Here is a 14,866-nt window from a genome sequence, read left to right on the forward strand (position 1 = left end):
CGTGTTACTTAAAGGTGCACCGTGTAACTTTTTGGGAAAATGACATTGCTGTGATGTTGTTGTTCTGCCTGGAATGTTCTACAGTAGGACATCTATCTCAATTGAGACGGTGGAATCATCAGGTCAGATTATAGGTCAGATCTGTGGAGAGGCAGTTACAATTGTACAAATGCATGGCTTTCTATTTTTTTTTTTATATACATTTACTGCCAGATTGTGTAACATTTCTAGGTAAAGAAAACATGTACATGGATACATTAGAAATGTAATATAGTCACTTAAATACACAACGGTATCTCTATTTTTATTTAGAACATTCCAATAATAATAGTTGGACATTTTGGTCCCAGTCCAACAGTTTATTAAAACGTGTCTTTGGGCGTATTAGTTGAAGTTTAATTATCAGACAAATGTGAAATTGTCTGATGACAAATGTATCACAAAAGTGCAGACATTTTTCAATCTTGTTTTTAATCAGTTCTTTTTGTAGCATTTTATACATATATATTGAGATTCTTGTCAGATGTTTATCACAAATGGAAATTCATTATTCTTTTTCTAAACCCTCCTGGCACTACTGCTAAAGACACTCATGTACTTCAAATTGTGACATTTATCTTGTCAAACTGCACTTAAGTAATACCAAGACAACGCCTTGATCAGTGATATGTATGCAATTACTATCACATTGCAAACCCACTCATTCATTTCAAATTAAGCAACATTGGAGGAGTTGTGCATTGGCCTTTTAGGTGTGTCCTTGTTTGTTTTCTGCTGTGGTCACGGATATATCAAGACAGATTTGCTTAGGGCTGCCATTGTCTGCTTTGCCAACTTCACCTGTCCAATCAGAGCTCCTGCCTCCACCTGACTCCCTTCCTTGTTTCTGTGCTAGCCCACATAAAAACACAGAGCTGCTTTGAAATTGCCATTTAATCTACCGTATACACTGCCCGGCTGAAGCATGACCTCTATTGCGGCTCGGTTGGCCAGCGAGAAGAACAAGGAAGAGGGCGTTGGGTCAAACCAGCAGGCGGTGAAGTATTTGGGCCAGAAATATGAGACGCTGAAACAGTACTGCCTGCAAAGGGGGCGCCTGTTTGAGGATGACAAGTTTCCAGCGGATCACAAGTCCTTGGGGTACAATGAGCTGGGGCCGTACTCCTCCAAAACCAGGGGCGTGGTGTGGAAGAGGCCGACGGTGAGAAACACAGAATTAAATGATCAGGCGTTGATAAATTGAAGCATCTTGTCATATCGTGTGGGGTTATCTAAATATCGGGAATCTATTTGCATGTTCTCGGAAAGGGAAGGACAATAGTGAATCCGCAAGACTACAATGCACAGAGCCTTGATTAAAAAAATAAATGAATTGCATGATTTACCCGTTCAAATGTTCGTAAAAGTCAAAAATGTATGTGATTTCTTGCAATGTTGTTGTTTGAGTTCTGGGAAGTTACCTTGGTGTCAATTCCCTCAACAGAGCAAAGATGAAGAACTCCAGTGGTTTGGGAATTGTTTGCTTTCTCAGTGAGCTACCAATGCCTTATTTGTAAAACTACTCAAATGCATTTAGTGTCCAAGGGCAACCGTTTCATAGATTACATTTTCTGTATTCACTTTTAGTCAAATAATTTACAAAGCAATGACTGCAGTGTTTAAGGATGTTTAAACCACAAGGAAACGTTACCAGAGCAGGTAATACTGGATGTAATGGACATTGGAAATCGCCATTAAATGTGTGTACTTTTATTTTGAACATGAAAGAAAACATATGAATAGTAAAACATATATAGAAAACAAGAGAAAAGAAAAGACAAACATTTGACATGTTCGAAAAGGAGTGGGAAGTTGTACAAGGAAGTTAAAACTCATTATTCATTCATTCATTTTCTACCGCTTTATGCCGTTAGGGGTCGCGGGTGACTGGAGCCTATCCCAGTGACTTTGGGCCTTAGGCGGGGTACACCCTTGACAGGGGCCAACTCATTGCAGGGCCAACTCATTATGAACTATAATAATGACTGTTTGTTCTTTAGGAGTTGTGTTCAGACCCTAAGTTTATTGATGATGGAGCCACAAGGACTGATATTTGCCAAGGAGCTTTGGGTAAGTAAAAAAAAAAACCTTCTTTGAATTGTCTTACCAACTATGGCTAAAATATATATTGACAGAGATATCACCATGAAAACTTATGGTAACCAACATCCGGAACGAGCAGCCATGTTTTGTATTTGAAGGCTAGACATTGATTTAATTAAATTAATTTGAACAGCATTTTAAAATTACATTTGTATAAGGTCATAGAACAATCAGTAAAAACACAAAATTATCAAGACACGTCATGTAAACTGAATGACAACCACTGTGTTATATTTTGTATTAAGTTTGTTCTTATACACCAAATCACCAAAGCAGATTCCTAGTTTGTGAAACTTTGTTCACTGAAAAAGACAATAATGATTCAGCTTCTGAGATAACGTGTTTCACCATCTTTCAAACCACAAAACCCCATATTGTGTAATTATGAGCATTCAGTAATTACTATTAAGCACATGTCATGCACTTGAGCCTCTTGGTAGATAAGCGTTGGCTCACTCTGTGGGATTGTGTGCTCATGTTGTACAGGTGATTGCTGGCTGTTGGCGGCCATTGCCTCTCTGACTCTGGACGCGAGGATTTTGGCTCGAGTGGTGCCGCCTGGACAGAGTTTTACTGAGAACTATGCTGGGATTTTTCATTTTCAGGTCCGTTTTTCGCCAGACTTTGCATTTTAACCAAAAGTTTGTCTATAAATGACTGAATAAATTATACTATATACTTTCAGTTTTGGCAATTTGGTGAATGGGTGGATGTTGTTATTGACGACCGTTTGCCCACCAAAGACGGGAAGCTGCTCTTTGTTCATTCTGCTGAGGGGTCTGAATTTTGGAGTGCACTGCTGGAGAAGGCCTATGCTAAGTATGTTCAGTTTTTGTTTTTCACCTTCCAGTAAACTATTAATTATTTGCTAAATTATCCAAAGAAACTTAATATTTGAGGTAGTTTATGGATATTGTCACTGAATACATTTGGTCCTACTTCAAAAGGTACTGGTTGAAATGTTCAGCTTCCGTCATAATGTTACATACTAATACTTATTTTCCAACAACTACGGTACTACTACTTTGGCCAAAATAAGAAATATAACTTGTACTACTAACATTACAGTAGTCATTGATGATACACGATACAATGCATTAGTTGTACAGTACTTTTCCTGAGGGTTTTTTTAATGTATTTTTTTTTTATTAATTCTCTCCATACTCAGTGGTGGGAAGCTGCTATGTTTACGACAGCTGCCCTGGGGTAGACTGATGGACGCAAGGCAGCCAATCCGTGCCACTGGCCTTTGAGCCCACCACCAATCACTCTCTCGCACACATGCACCCTTGTTGTGTTTTCATGCTTTTTTGGTCATGGCAAATATTGATATTTCCTGCAAACCAATCCAAACATGATCCTTAATCCTATCCTTAATCTAAACCCTGATCCTCACTCATTTTAACCAACATCGAAACCAAACACCTAGACCAGATCATGTTGATGGTCTAATAATAAAGGATTTACGTCATGGGGACCTGGTTTTTGTCCCCATAAAAGAGGCAGGTCCGCATGAACTGAGTGTGTGTGTGTGTGTGTGTGTGTGTGTGTATCCATATTTTAGTCCCAACAGTGCGATAAATACCTGTCCACAACATTCACACACAGGCAAGGTTTGTGAAGTGTCTTGCCCAAGGACACAACAATGCCCCGACAATGAGTCACAACTTCTGTTACCACTTTTTCCACGGCTCAGAGCGAATACCTTTCTTTTGTTGTTATCTTTTTTTCAGGGTGAGCGGCAGCTATGAGGCCCTGTCCGGAGGCAACACCATCGAGGGCTTTGAGGACTTTACTGGAGGAATCTCAGAAATTTATGAGCTGAACAAAGCGCCGCAGCATCTTTTCAAAATCATGCAGAAGGCCCTGAAGTTCGGCTCGCTCATGGGCTGCTCAATAGATGTGAGTTTGGATTTAATTTCATCGCTTCATGTTACAAAGTTGAATATACTTGCCTTGCCTTGAATGGTTAAACTTACTTAATTGTAAAGGCAACAAAAACGGACGTTTCTGTCTTGTGCAAACAACAACTATCCCATCTTATTGTATAGTTGGTGAGCCTGCACATTTACAAACTACAAAAGTGTTATTCTTGTATTGTTTTAGCTGTTTAGTATTTCAGTATTCTCTCAAATAATGTTCTATGAATAAAATGGACTCAATGAACTCGATTTTACCTTTGAAACATAATTCTGTGACACTTTATAATGAAAACACTGTATAAAGCCTTAATAAAAGAATGATGAGAGACTTAATTATTAAGGCTTAGTAACTACGGTATATTATATTTAAATACATTTCAAGTCTTTCTTCAGGCTTTACTAAGGTACAGATTTTATAAAGTGCTACCTATAATTCTACTAAGTGCTATTTATATCAAAGAAGGGACAATTAAATGTTTTTTGTATATTTCTTGTTCAGATCACCAGTGCGTACGAGTCAGAGGCGATAACATCGGACAAGCTGGTGAAGGGACATGCATATTCTGTTACTGGTGCAGAAGAGGTGACAAAAACGTTAGAAAAATATGTTACATTTTGTGCTTGTACATGTAACCGACATTTATCATGATTACAGGTGGATTACAGAGGCAGAGCGGTTCAGCTGGTCCGAGTGAGAAACCCCTGGGGTCAAGTGGAGTGGACCGGGCCCTGGAGTGACGGGTAATACAACATGCAACTTTTAAAATGTATAACCTCATTATTGGCACATTCTGTTATTATTTACAATGCCAAAACAATCTAATTCAGATCGAGGGAGTGGAGTTACATCAGTGAAGATGAGAAAGCAAAACTGAACCATGTCGCTGACGATGGGGAATTCTGGTAAAGTACATTTCCTTTGTAGAATATATGCTCACACTCACAAAAGGTTAATTTCCTGCTTGTTTAATTATTATTCTCATTACATATGCACAGTTTATGAGTATGTTGATTTGTTCCAGGATGTCCTATTTAGATTTCACCAGGCGCTTTTCAAAACTGGAGATTTGTAACTTGACTCCGGACACTTTGGAGAGCGAAGACGAGGGCCACTGGAACCACTGCCAGTTTGAGGGGATGTGGAGAGTGGGCTCCACCGCGGGGGGCTGCCGCAACAACCCAGGTACAGCACCAGCTAACAATAAGACGAATAGGACAACGTCTGCACGGGTCAATGAGGAACTGTTTCCCGAATTGGGCATGGATACTAAATATGTCCTCATAGCTACTGTTTACTGACCAGAGAAAATGTTTTGAAAGGATTATGCAATTTCTGGTAATACCTGACAAGATTACAATAATAGAGCATAAATAATCTTCTCTCTTTTTCCACATAGTAAAAGTTTATTCTTTATCATGACCGAGAAAAAAAACATACAGTAAGAGATGTTCTGCACCAGATTACAACAAATTCTAAATAGGCCTAAATCATTTCCATCTGCGATTCCTGATTAATAAAAATAATCTAATCTAATCAGAAACATGCTGCGGATTACTGTGTAGAATTGCAAATATATCTTTAAAGTGCATATGTATGTCATTGTCACTCACCTCGTTGAATAGATGAATGGAGTGTTCTGTTGTTTCCCGTAGCGACGTTCACCTCCAACCCTCAGTTCGTGGTGCGTCTGGATGAGGTGGACGACGACCCTCTGGACGGGAAGGAGAAGGGCTGCACGTTTCTGGTGGGACTGATGCAGAAGGACGGACGAAAGCAGAGGGAACTCAAGAAAGACCTGGAGGCCATAGGCTTTGCCATTTATCAGGTGTTTACCTCATGGACCTGTGAAATATCCAAACACCACCGCAGTTTGTTCTCAAAAAACACTTTGTCTGACAGTAAATTCACTTCTATGGGCTCACAGACATGATCAAGTGGTACAAAGTTTTAAATTTAGCATATTTTAAGTACAGGTGCCAGTTGTTTTGGCCACAATATTGTTTAGAAGTAAAAAAACAACAACAAAGCATTAATTTGAAGTAGATATGGTGATCTTGTAAAAGTTAAGCTAAATAACAATGCAATTTACAATAACATTAATTAGCCTTTAGTAAAATAGTAAAGATGATTAAACCTATTACGTAGCAGTCTTATTTGTTAGTTTTAATAGACCTTTTGAATCAACATTCATATTTATTACTCTATTCTAATAAGCTATTGTCCTTGTTTGTTCCTGCAGGTCCCAGATGAGGTGAGTTTATTTTATTTATTTTAAAGTTTATTTGTTAATTTAAGTTTTTAATATCACTCCTGCACCGCCACCCTCTAAAATCTAAGCGTGTATCTTCAGTACAAAGGCTCCAGTAACGTGCGTCTCGGGCCGGACGTGCTGCTGCGTCAGAGGTCGGTTGCCATGAGCCACACGTTCATAAACACCCGTGAGATTTGTGACCGCTTCACGCTGCCCCCGGGGGAGTACGCCATCATCCCGTCCACTTTCAACCCGCACAAGAACGGCAAGTTTGTGCTGCGGGTTTTCTCAGAAAAGCAGGCAGACTCCAGGTAAGTTTTCACCTGTTTTACAGCGCCATCAAGTGGAATAATTTATACTGCAATCTCTGGAATAATTGCTTTGTTTTTTCTTTCATTTTCAGTCCCATGGAGGAAAAAGTTGATGCTCAAATGGACGAGGTATGATGATGCTTTAGGCCTGTTCAATATTATAGATATTATAGATTTGTAGATTTTGTGTACATAGTAAGCCTATTTTTATTTTATTTTTATCCTATAGCAGATTTAAATTGTTTTTCTTTTTGATTTTATATAGGTTGTTTTATCATTGTTCATTGTTTTAGGTTGCACTGTATCACCAAAGCAAGTTCCTATGTTTGTGAATTATGTTCATTAGCAATGGCAATAAACCTTTTCTGATTTTGATAGTTGATTATATTTGATTGATTATTTAGGCCTATTCGACCAACAATGGACATGTTTTGTTTAATCTGGCCATATTAAAATGAGTCCAACATTATTCTGATGTTTTTCTCATGATGTTTTTTAACCATATCTTTTTCAAATTCAGATTTCAGTTTTATTTTTGCATGAACTGTAGTTGCACATTGCGAACAGGATTGAAAAGTTACTATGGCCTTCTTATTCTTTGCTTTCTTTATTTCTTCACCTCAGGAGGAGATTTCAGAGCATGACATTGATCCTAATTTCAAGAAAATCTTTACGAAACTTTCAGGGGATGTAAGTGACCAAAATGAAAGCGTAAAATGATGTGAACAAAATGTAAATGTTGTGTTACATTTACAGGACCTGGAAGTTTCTGTGTTTGAGCTCGTGAACATTTTGAACAATGTTGTATCTCACCGTATGTATGTCTTTAAACCAGCTTTTTAAAATGTTCTTACAACTAATATGAATACAACTTTCTTCTATTTCCAGGATCAGACATAAAGACTGATGGTTTCCGCCTTGAGACCGGTCGCATTTTTGTCAGTCTGCTGGATGTATCCTTAAATTGAAAAAGACATAATGGAGTTGATCTTTAATCATGCAAAAAATACAAAAATACCAGATGTTATAGTGTATTCAACTTAGACATTTAACAGAAAGACGAAAACTCCAAACTGGGTCTGCTGGAGTTCCACAAGCTTTGGATGAAAATCCAAAGATACTTGGTGGGATATTGTCTTCCTCTGTCTAAATGCTAACTATACCTCTACTAAACTGTCGGTGTAATCCCTCATTCGTCCAGGCGTGTTCCATAGTAGAAAAAGCTTCAGTTGTAGTCATCTGGACTCAGTTAGAAAAAATAGACGTTTCGACTCTCATCCAAGAGTCATTGTCAATAAAAGAATTTAGATCGAGAACTCCGATATTAATACTGTTCTGTGGTAAGACCCGCCCATTGGGCGGAGCCTTCCTGAAGTAGCAAGAGTTGTTTGTTTCAACAGAAACTCCCCCCTTGTATCTACCGAGCTAGCCTATTCAGAATTTTAATGGGCTATTAGAATCCTCTTTGTCTTTGTGAGACCCTGGCTCAACCACCCTGAGTACCTGATTAGCATCTAAATGTCCTGGTCCTGCTTGGGCCCTCAACAGAGTGAAGAGAACCAAGAAGCTGGACAAAAGGGAAACTGAACAGAGAAGGAAAGGTGTTTCTATCCCTTATGTGTCTGGCCTGTCGGAAAAACTGCAGAGAATTTTTAGACAACACGAAGTCCCTGTTTATTTTAAACCAGGAAACACTTTAAGACAAAAACTGGTTCACCCTAAGGACAAGTTGCCGACTCAAAAACAGAGCAATGTAGTTTACTCGATCCAATGCAGTGAAGAAAGCTGTAAAGAACGTTACATAGGTGAGACAAAACAGCCTCTACACAAGAGGCTTTATCAGCACAGAAGAAATACAAGTTCAGGACCACAGAGCACCGTGCATCTCCATCTTGAAGCCTCTAATCACTCGTTTGAAGACGGTGAGGTGAAGGTTTTAAGCAGGGAGAAAAGATGGTTTGAAAGAGGAGTCAAGGAAGCTATTTTCGTTAAAAAAGAAAGACCTTCTTTAAACAGAAATGGAGGGCTAAGGTTTAATCTTCCTGGTATCTATAATGGTATACTGAACCCCTGGAAAGGTAGAGGACCAGGACAAGGACATTTAGATGCTAATCAGGTACTCAGGGTGGTTGAGCCAGGGTCTCACAAAGACAAAGAGGATTCTAATAGCCCATTAAGATTCTGAATAGGCTAGCTCGGTAGATACAAGGGTTGCTACTTCAGGAAGGCTCCGCCCAATGGGCTGGTCTTACCACAGAACAGTATTAATATCGGAGTTCTCGATCTAAATTCTTTTATTGACAATGACTCTTGGATGAGAGTCAAAACGTCTATTTTTTCTAACTGAGTCCAGATGACTACAACTGAAGCTTTCTCTACTAAACTGTAATAAATATATGCATTTTGATGGATTTTGACATGAACAGGAGATCTTCAAGAAACATGACACAGACCACTCTGGCACCATGAGCTCGCACGAGATGAGAGAAGCTGCCACTGAAGCCGGTAACAATCTCCATTTCATAACCATTTTGACACTCTACGTCTTTGGGAAACTGATCAGGCATTTCCCAGTTACTCCATCCATCCATCCATTTTCTGCCGCTTATCCGGGGCCGGGTCGCGGGGGCAGCAGACTCCCAGACTTCCTCCTCCCCAGACACTTCCTCTAACTCCTCCGGGAGGATCCCGAGGCGTTCCCAGGCCAGCCGAGAGACATAGTCTCTCCAGCGTGTCCTGGGTCTTCCCCGGGGCCTCTTCCCGGTGGGACATGCCTGAAACGCCTCCCGAGGGAGGCGCCCAGGAGGCATCCGGAACAGATGCCCGAGCCACCTCAGCTGGCTCCTCTCGACGTGGAGGAGCAGCGGCTCTACTCTGAGCTCCCCCCGTGTGGCCGAGCTCCTCACCTTATCTCTAAGGGAGCGCCCAGCCACACGGCGGAGGAAACTCATTTCGACCGCTTGTATCTGCGATCTTGTTCTTTCGGTCACTACCCAAAGCTCATGACCATAGGTGAGGGTAGGAACGTAGACTGACCGGTAAATCGAGAGCTTTGCCTTTCGGCTCAGCTCCCTCTTTACCACAACGGTCCGATGCAGCGACTGCATCACTGCAGCCGCTGCACCGATCCGCCTGTCGATCTCACGCTCCATCCTTCCCTCACTCGTGAACAAGACCCCGAGATACTTGAATTCCTCCACTTGGGGCAAGGACTCCCCACCCACCTGAAGAGGGCAAGCCACCTTTTTCCAGTCGAGAACCATGGCCTCGGATTTGGAGGTGCTGATTCTCATCCCAGCCGCTTCACACTCGGCTGGAAACCGTCCCAGTGCATGTTGCAGGTCCGGGTTTGATGGAGCCATCAGGACAACATCGTCTGCAAACAGCAGGGATGGAATCCTGTGGTCCCCAAACCGGACACCCTCCGACCCCTGACTGCGCCTAGAAATTCTGTCTATAAAAATTATGAACAGAACCGGTGACAAAGGGCAGCCCTGGCGGAGTCCAACATGCACGGGGAACAGGTCTGACTTACTGCCGGCAATGTGAACACAGCTCCTGCTCCGGTCATACAGGGACCGGACAGCCCTGAGCAAAGGGCCCCGGACCCCGTACTCCCGGAGCACCCCCCAAAGGACACCCCGAGGGACACGGTCGAAAGCCTTCTCCAGATCCACAAAGCACATGTGGACTGGTTGGGCAAACTCCCATGAGCCCTCGAGCACCCGATGGAGGGTATAGAGCTGGTCCAGTGTTCCACGACCGGGACGAAAACCACTCTGCTCCTCCTGAATCCGAGGTTCGACTATCGGTCGGATTCTCCTCTCTAGTACCTTGGAATAGACCTTACCCGGGAGGCTGAGGAGTGTGATCCCTCTGTAGTTGGAACACACCCTCCGGTCCCCCTTCTTGAACAGAGGGCCCACCACCCCGGTCTGCCAGTCCAGAGGCACGGTCCCCGACCGCCACGCGATGTTGCAGAGACGTGTCAACCAAGACAGTCCTACAACATCCAGATACTTTAGGTACTCAGGGCGAATCTCATCCACCCCCGGAGCCCTGCCACCGAGGAGTTTGCGAACAACCTCAGTGACTTCAGCTTGGGTGATGGATGAGCCAGCCTCCGAGTCCCCGGTCTCTACTTCCTCTTCGGAAGACGTGACTGAGGGATTAAGGAGATCCTCAAAGTATTCCTTCCACCGTCCGACGACATCCCCAGTCGAGGTCAGCAGGCACCTCACCCGCACCGTAAACGGTGTTGGTGAGGCACTGCTTCCCCCTCCTGAGGCGCCGGACGGTTTGCCAGAATTTCTTTGGTGCCGACCGATAGTCCTCCTCCATGGCCTCCCTGAATTCCTCCCAGGCCCGGGTTTTTGCCTCTGTGACAGCACAAGCCGCGGCTCGCTTGGCCTGCCGATACCCGTCGATGACCTCCGGAGACCCACAAGCCAGAGTGGCCTGATAGGCCTCCTTCTTCAGTCTGACGGCATCCCTTACTTCCGGTGTCCACCACCGGGTTCGGGGGTTGCCGCCACGACAGGCACCGGAGACCTTGCGACCACAGCTCCGAGCAGCCGCATCAACAATGGAGGCGGAGATCATGGTCCACTCGGACTCAATGTCCCCAACCTCCCCCGGGACATGGGAGAAGCTCTCCCGGAGGTGCGAGTTGAATACCCTACTGACAGAGGGCTCCACAAGACGTTCCCAACAGACCCTCACAATGCGCTTGGGTCTGCCAAGTCTGTCCGGCTTCCTCCTCCGCCAGCGGATCCAACTCACGACCAGGTGGTGATCGGTTGACAACTCTGCCCCTCTCTTCACCCGAGTGTCCAAGACACGCGGCCGGAGGTCAGATGACACGACAACAAAGTCGATCATTGACCTCCGGCCTAGGGTGTCCTGGTGCCATGTGCACTGATGGACACCCTTGTGCTTGAACATGGTGTTCGTTATGGACAATCCGTGGCTAGCACAGAAGTCCAATAACTGAACACCGCTCGGGTTCAGATCGGGGAAGCCGTTCTTCCCGATCACCCCTCTCCAGGTGTCACTGTCATTGCCCACGTGGGCGTTGAAGTCCCCCAGTAGAACAACGGAGTCCCCGGTTGGTGCACTGTCCAGTACTCCTCCCAAGGACTCCAAGAAGGCCGGGTACTCTGCACTGCTGTCCGCCTCTCCCCGCGGGCAACACCAGAGAAGTGGAGCGTCCAGCCCCTCTCGAGGAGATGGGTTCCAGAGCCCAAACTGTGCGTGGAGGTGAGGCCGACTATATCTAGTCGGTATCGCTCAACCTCCCGCACAAGCTCAGGCTCTTTCCCCCCCAGCGAGGTGACATTCCATGTCCCCAGAGTTAGTCTCTGTGTCTGGAGATCTGGTCGCCGAGGCCCCTGCCGTCGACTGCCGCCCAGATCTCACTGCACCGGCCCCTTATGGATCCTCCTGCGGGTGGTGGGCCCACGGGAGGGCGGCCCCACGTCGCTCCTTCGGGCTGTGCCCGGCCGGGCCCCGTGGGGTAAGACCCGGCCACCAGGCGCTCGCCATCGAGCACCCATCCCAGGCCTGGCTCCAGGATGGGGCCCCGGTGACGCCGATCCGGGCGATGTAAACAGCCTTGTTCGTGAACTCATCATAAAGGGCTTCTGAACCGATCTTTGTCTGACACGTCACCTAGGACCTGTTTGCCTTGGGAGACCCTACCAGGGGCATGAAGCCCCCGACAACATAGCTCCCGGGATCATTCGGGCGCTCAAACCCCTCCACCACGTTAAGGTGTCGGTTCAAGGAGGAGATTTCCCAGTTACTAATTTTTAAATTATTGAAAGTTATTGGCAATTTCTAAACATAACATGAAAAATAGATAGACACAGAACAACAACATAAAAATATTGGCAAATTTAAAAGAACAAGCATTAATTGAAGTAAGAATAATGTTTGTAAATGCTCTGTCAGATGCACACTTTAGTTATAGAAAAACTGTTGCTGCGGAGTAGCATCAAATGACACCTATTATGGAAAAAAGAAGTGTAAACAATGGCCGTGTCATTGTCTGGCACCAGAGATGGGACCTTCCCTTTTGTGTCATTTCAGGTTCAGAAGTTTGCTTTCCACAATGGCAAATTATTACATTAAATGCTTGTGTGAATCTGTTAATAAACTCAAATGGAATGTTTTTCCTAAGGCATATAGAACATACACATTGGTGTTATATATATATTGGTGTTATATATATATATATATATATATATATATATATACTCATTGTTTACTCAAGGACTACTTTTATATTTTGTTTTTTTGAATTAACACAAATTATTCTTATTGTACTGCAAATGCATAACAACAAGTTTATTTTTTTCACAAATATTTGTTACACTTGTGCTTTATCTCAATTGCTGATCTTTAGAACTATAACTACAAACTCTTGGTGTCACTTCCCTGTTGCTGCCAGACTGAACAATCCGGTTTTACAAACAAAGCCAACGTGGGAGGGACCAGGAAATATGAGCCTGACATGACTCACAATATAACAGCACACAATAATACGCACACTTTAAGCATGTTGAATGTATGCTTTTTGTATGTTGCGACAGGTTTCCAGGTGAACAGTGCAGTGCTGCAGGTGATCGTGAGCCGTTACGCCGACGTTCAGTTTGCCATAGACTTTGATAGTTTTGTGGGATGCCTCATCAAACTGGAAATGTTGTTCAGTAAGTATCTGGTTTAGATCCCCACTAGATCCTGAAATGCCGGTCGCACACACAGGCACACACATAATAACAAGATATGAAAGTCCAATGTAAAAGAGTAAACTTGAATCTCATTTGTTTCTATAATCGGTACATCTTGGGCAGCAATTTACAATCAATATGATATTTATGAATCATGTTTTTTCTTTATTCAATTATATGCACATAACTTATTTGATGTTCCAGACAGATATAAATCGCATTTTAAAGTATTGTGTAAAGAAATAAATCATATGGAAAATAAAAATAACACACATGAACAGCTCATTTATATATATTTTTTAAAAGCTCATCATTGTCAAGAGGAAAAGCTCATCAAGTTTTTGCTTTTTTTTGTTCGTTTTTAAAACATCAAGAAGCGGGTGAAGCATTCCATACAACCATGTCTTTATAAAAACAACAATGCATTGCATTTGACCCTTACATTACTGCTTTGTTGTGTTCCACAATCAGGAGTTTTTGAGGAAAAAATAATGTGTTGACATTTGATTTCGACAGTCATCCAGACCAACTCATTGAGCATTGTTTTATTACCTTTTGATTATTCAGGCTTAAGATGAATGTCATTGTTTTCCAATTCAACTGAAGGTTGGCTATCAGTCCCAGCTCTAACAAGTGCACAATGTCATTGGGCAAGACACTTCCCTTGCCTTGTCTATGTGTACTCCGGAGTATAAGCAGAGTACCGTTTCAGATAGACAAAAATAATACAAATACTTCACTGATTTATGTGTGTCTAACCTTTTTTCCCCCAGAAATGTTCAAGGCTTTGGACACGAGGGAGTCTGGAAGTATTGAGCTGGATATAGAAAAGGTCTGTTCTTTGAAAAACTGCATTGATTACTGCTGTTGTGTCTGTGGGCAAGATACTTCACACACATTCCCTTTATGAATGTGTCAATTTGGTGGATTCATTACTTACATTTATTATTTTTGAAATAACTTTAAAATGAAAAAGCATTTTACTAGCAAGGACCACAACCCCAGATACGATGCAAGGTGTTTATTGGCAGGGGAGAAACATGATGCCGTTTTGGGGCTTCTTGTGATGAGGGCTGAAGGCTCCCAGGCCTCGATACCCCCATCTAGGAGATAAATTAGAATAATTAGAACAATTTAAAAGAGGATGGGTGGGAGGGAGGGGCACGAAAATCACGAACACAGGTGCATGTGATCTGGATGATTAAGTAGCGTAGCCGCAGGAAGGGGCGTGGTCCTGCTCGCCAACTTAAGATAACAAACTTATCTTCATTCAAATTGATTGGAAACTACATAAATCTAACGGTTTTCTTCTTCTTTTGCAGTGGTTGTGTCTGGCCCTGTACTAAACTTCGAGATCAAGATACAAAGATCAAGATTTGTCCTCTACTAATAAATACATGTCTACAGAATATTAAGAATGAATGACCCTGTGCAAAATGCCAATAAAAAACAACATAGAAGATGAAATATTGTTTGAATCTTTTCCTGTGAATTTCCATTGCCTGGTC

General features: G+C 42.9%; 1 protein-coding gene across 1 annotated transcript; it reads left to right on the forward strand.

The window, feature by feature from the left end:
• The first annotated feature begins 900 nt into the window (after nucleotides 1-900).
• LOC140350952 (calpain-2 catalytic subunit-like) lies at nucleotides 901-14,820 on the forward strand. Its single transcript, XM_072436555.1, has 21 exons — nucleotides 901-1,201; nucleotides 2,040-2,109; nucleotides 2,629-2,747; nucleotides 2,828-2,961; nucleotides 3,876-4,044; nucleotides 4,564-4,647; nucleotides 4,720-4,805; nucleotides 4,893-4,967; nucleotides 5,087-5,247; nucleotides 5,718-5,890; nucleotides 6,305-6,316; nucleotides 6,416-6,627; nucleotides 6,720-6,756; nucleotides 7,252-7,317; nucleotides 7,384-7,441; nucleotides 7,516-7,580; nucleotides 7,683-7,751; nucleotides 9,054-9,132; nucleotides 13,221-13,337; nucleotides 14,132-14,190; nucleotides 14,681-14,820. The coding sequence occupies exons 1-21, from the start codon at nucleotides 965-967 to the stop codon at nucleotides 14,702-14,704; spliced, it is 2,106 nt and encodes a 701-aa protein (XP_072292656.1). The 5' UTR covers nucleotides 901-964; the 3' UTR covers nucleotides 14,705-14,820.
• Nucleotides 14,821-14,866: the final 46 nt, after the last annotated feature.

Source organism: Eucyclogobius newberryi, unplaced genomic scaffold (genome assembly GCF_026437365.1).
Source record: "Eucyclogobius newberryi isolate DKJ021-1_F unplaced genomic scaffold, fEucNew1.0.hap1 SCAF_8, whole genome shotgun sequence".
NCBI lineage: Eukaryota > Metazoa > Chordata > Actinopteri > Gobiiformes > Gobiidae > Eucyclogobius > Eucyclogobius newberryi.

Bases quoted from the DNA above. Each gene is read 5' to 3' on its own strand.
- LOC140350952 (XM_072436555.1), top strand. From the start codon at position 965: ATGACCTCTATTGCGGCTCGGTTGGCCAGCGAGAAGAACAAGGAAGAG. The intron at 4,968-5,086 runs GTAAAGTACATT...GATTTGTTCCAG, and splicing joins GCTGACGATGGGGAATTCTG to GATGTCCTATTTAGATTTCA. The intron at 9,133-13,220 runs GTAACAATCTCC...ATGTTGCGACAG, and splicing joins AGAAGCTGCCACTGAAGCCG to GTTTCCAGGTGAACAGTGCA.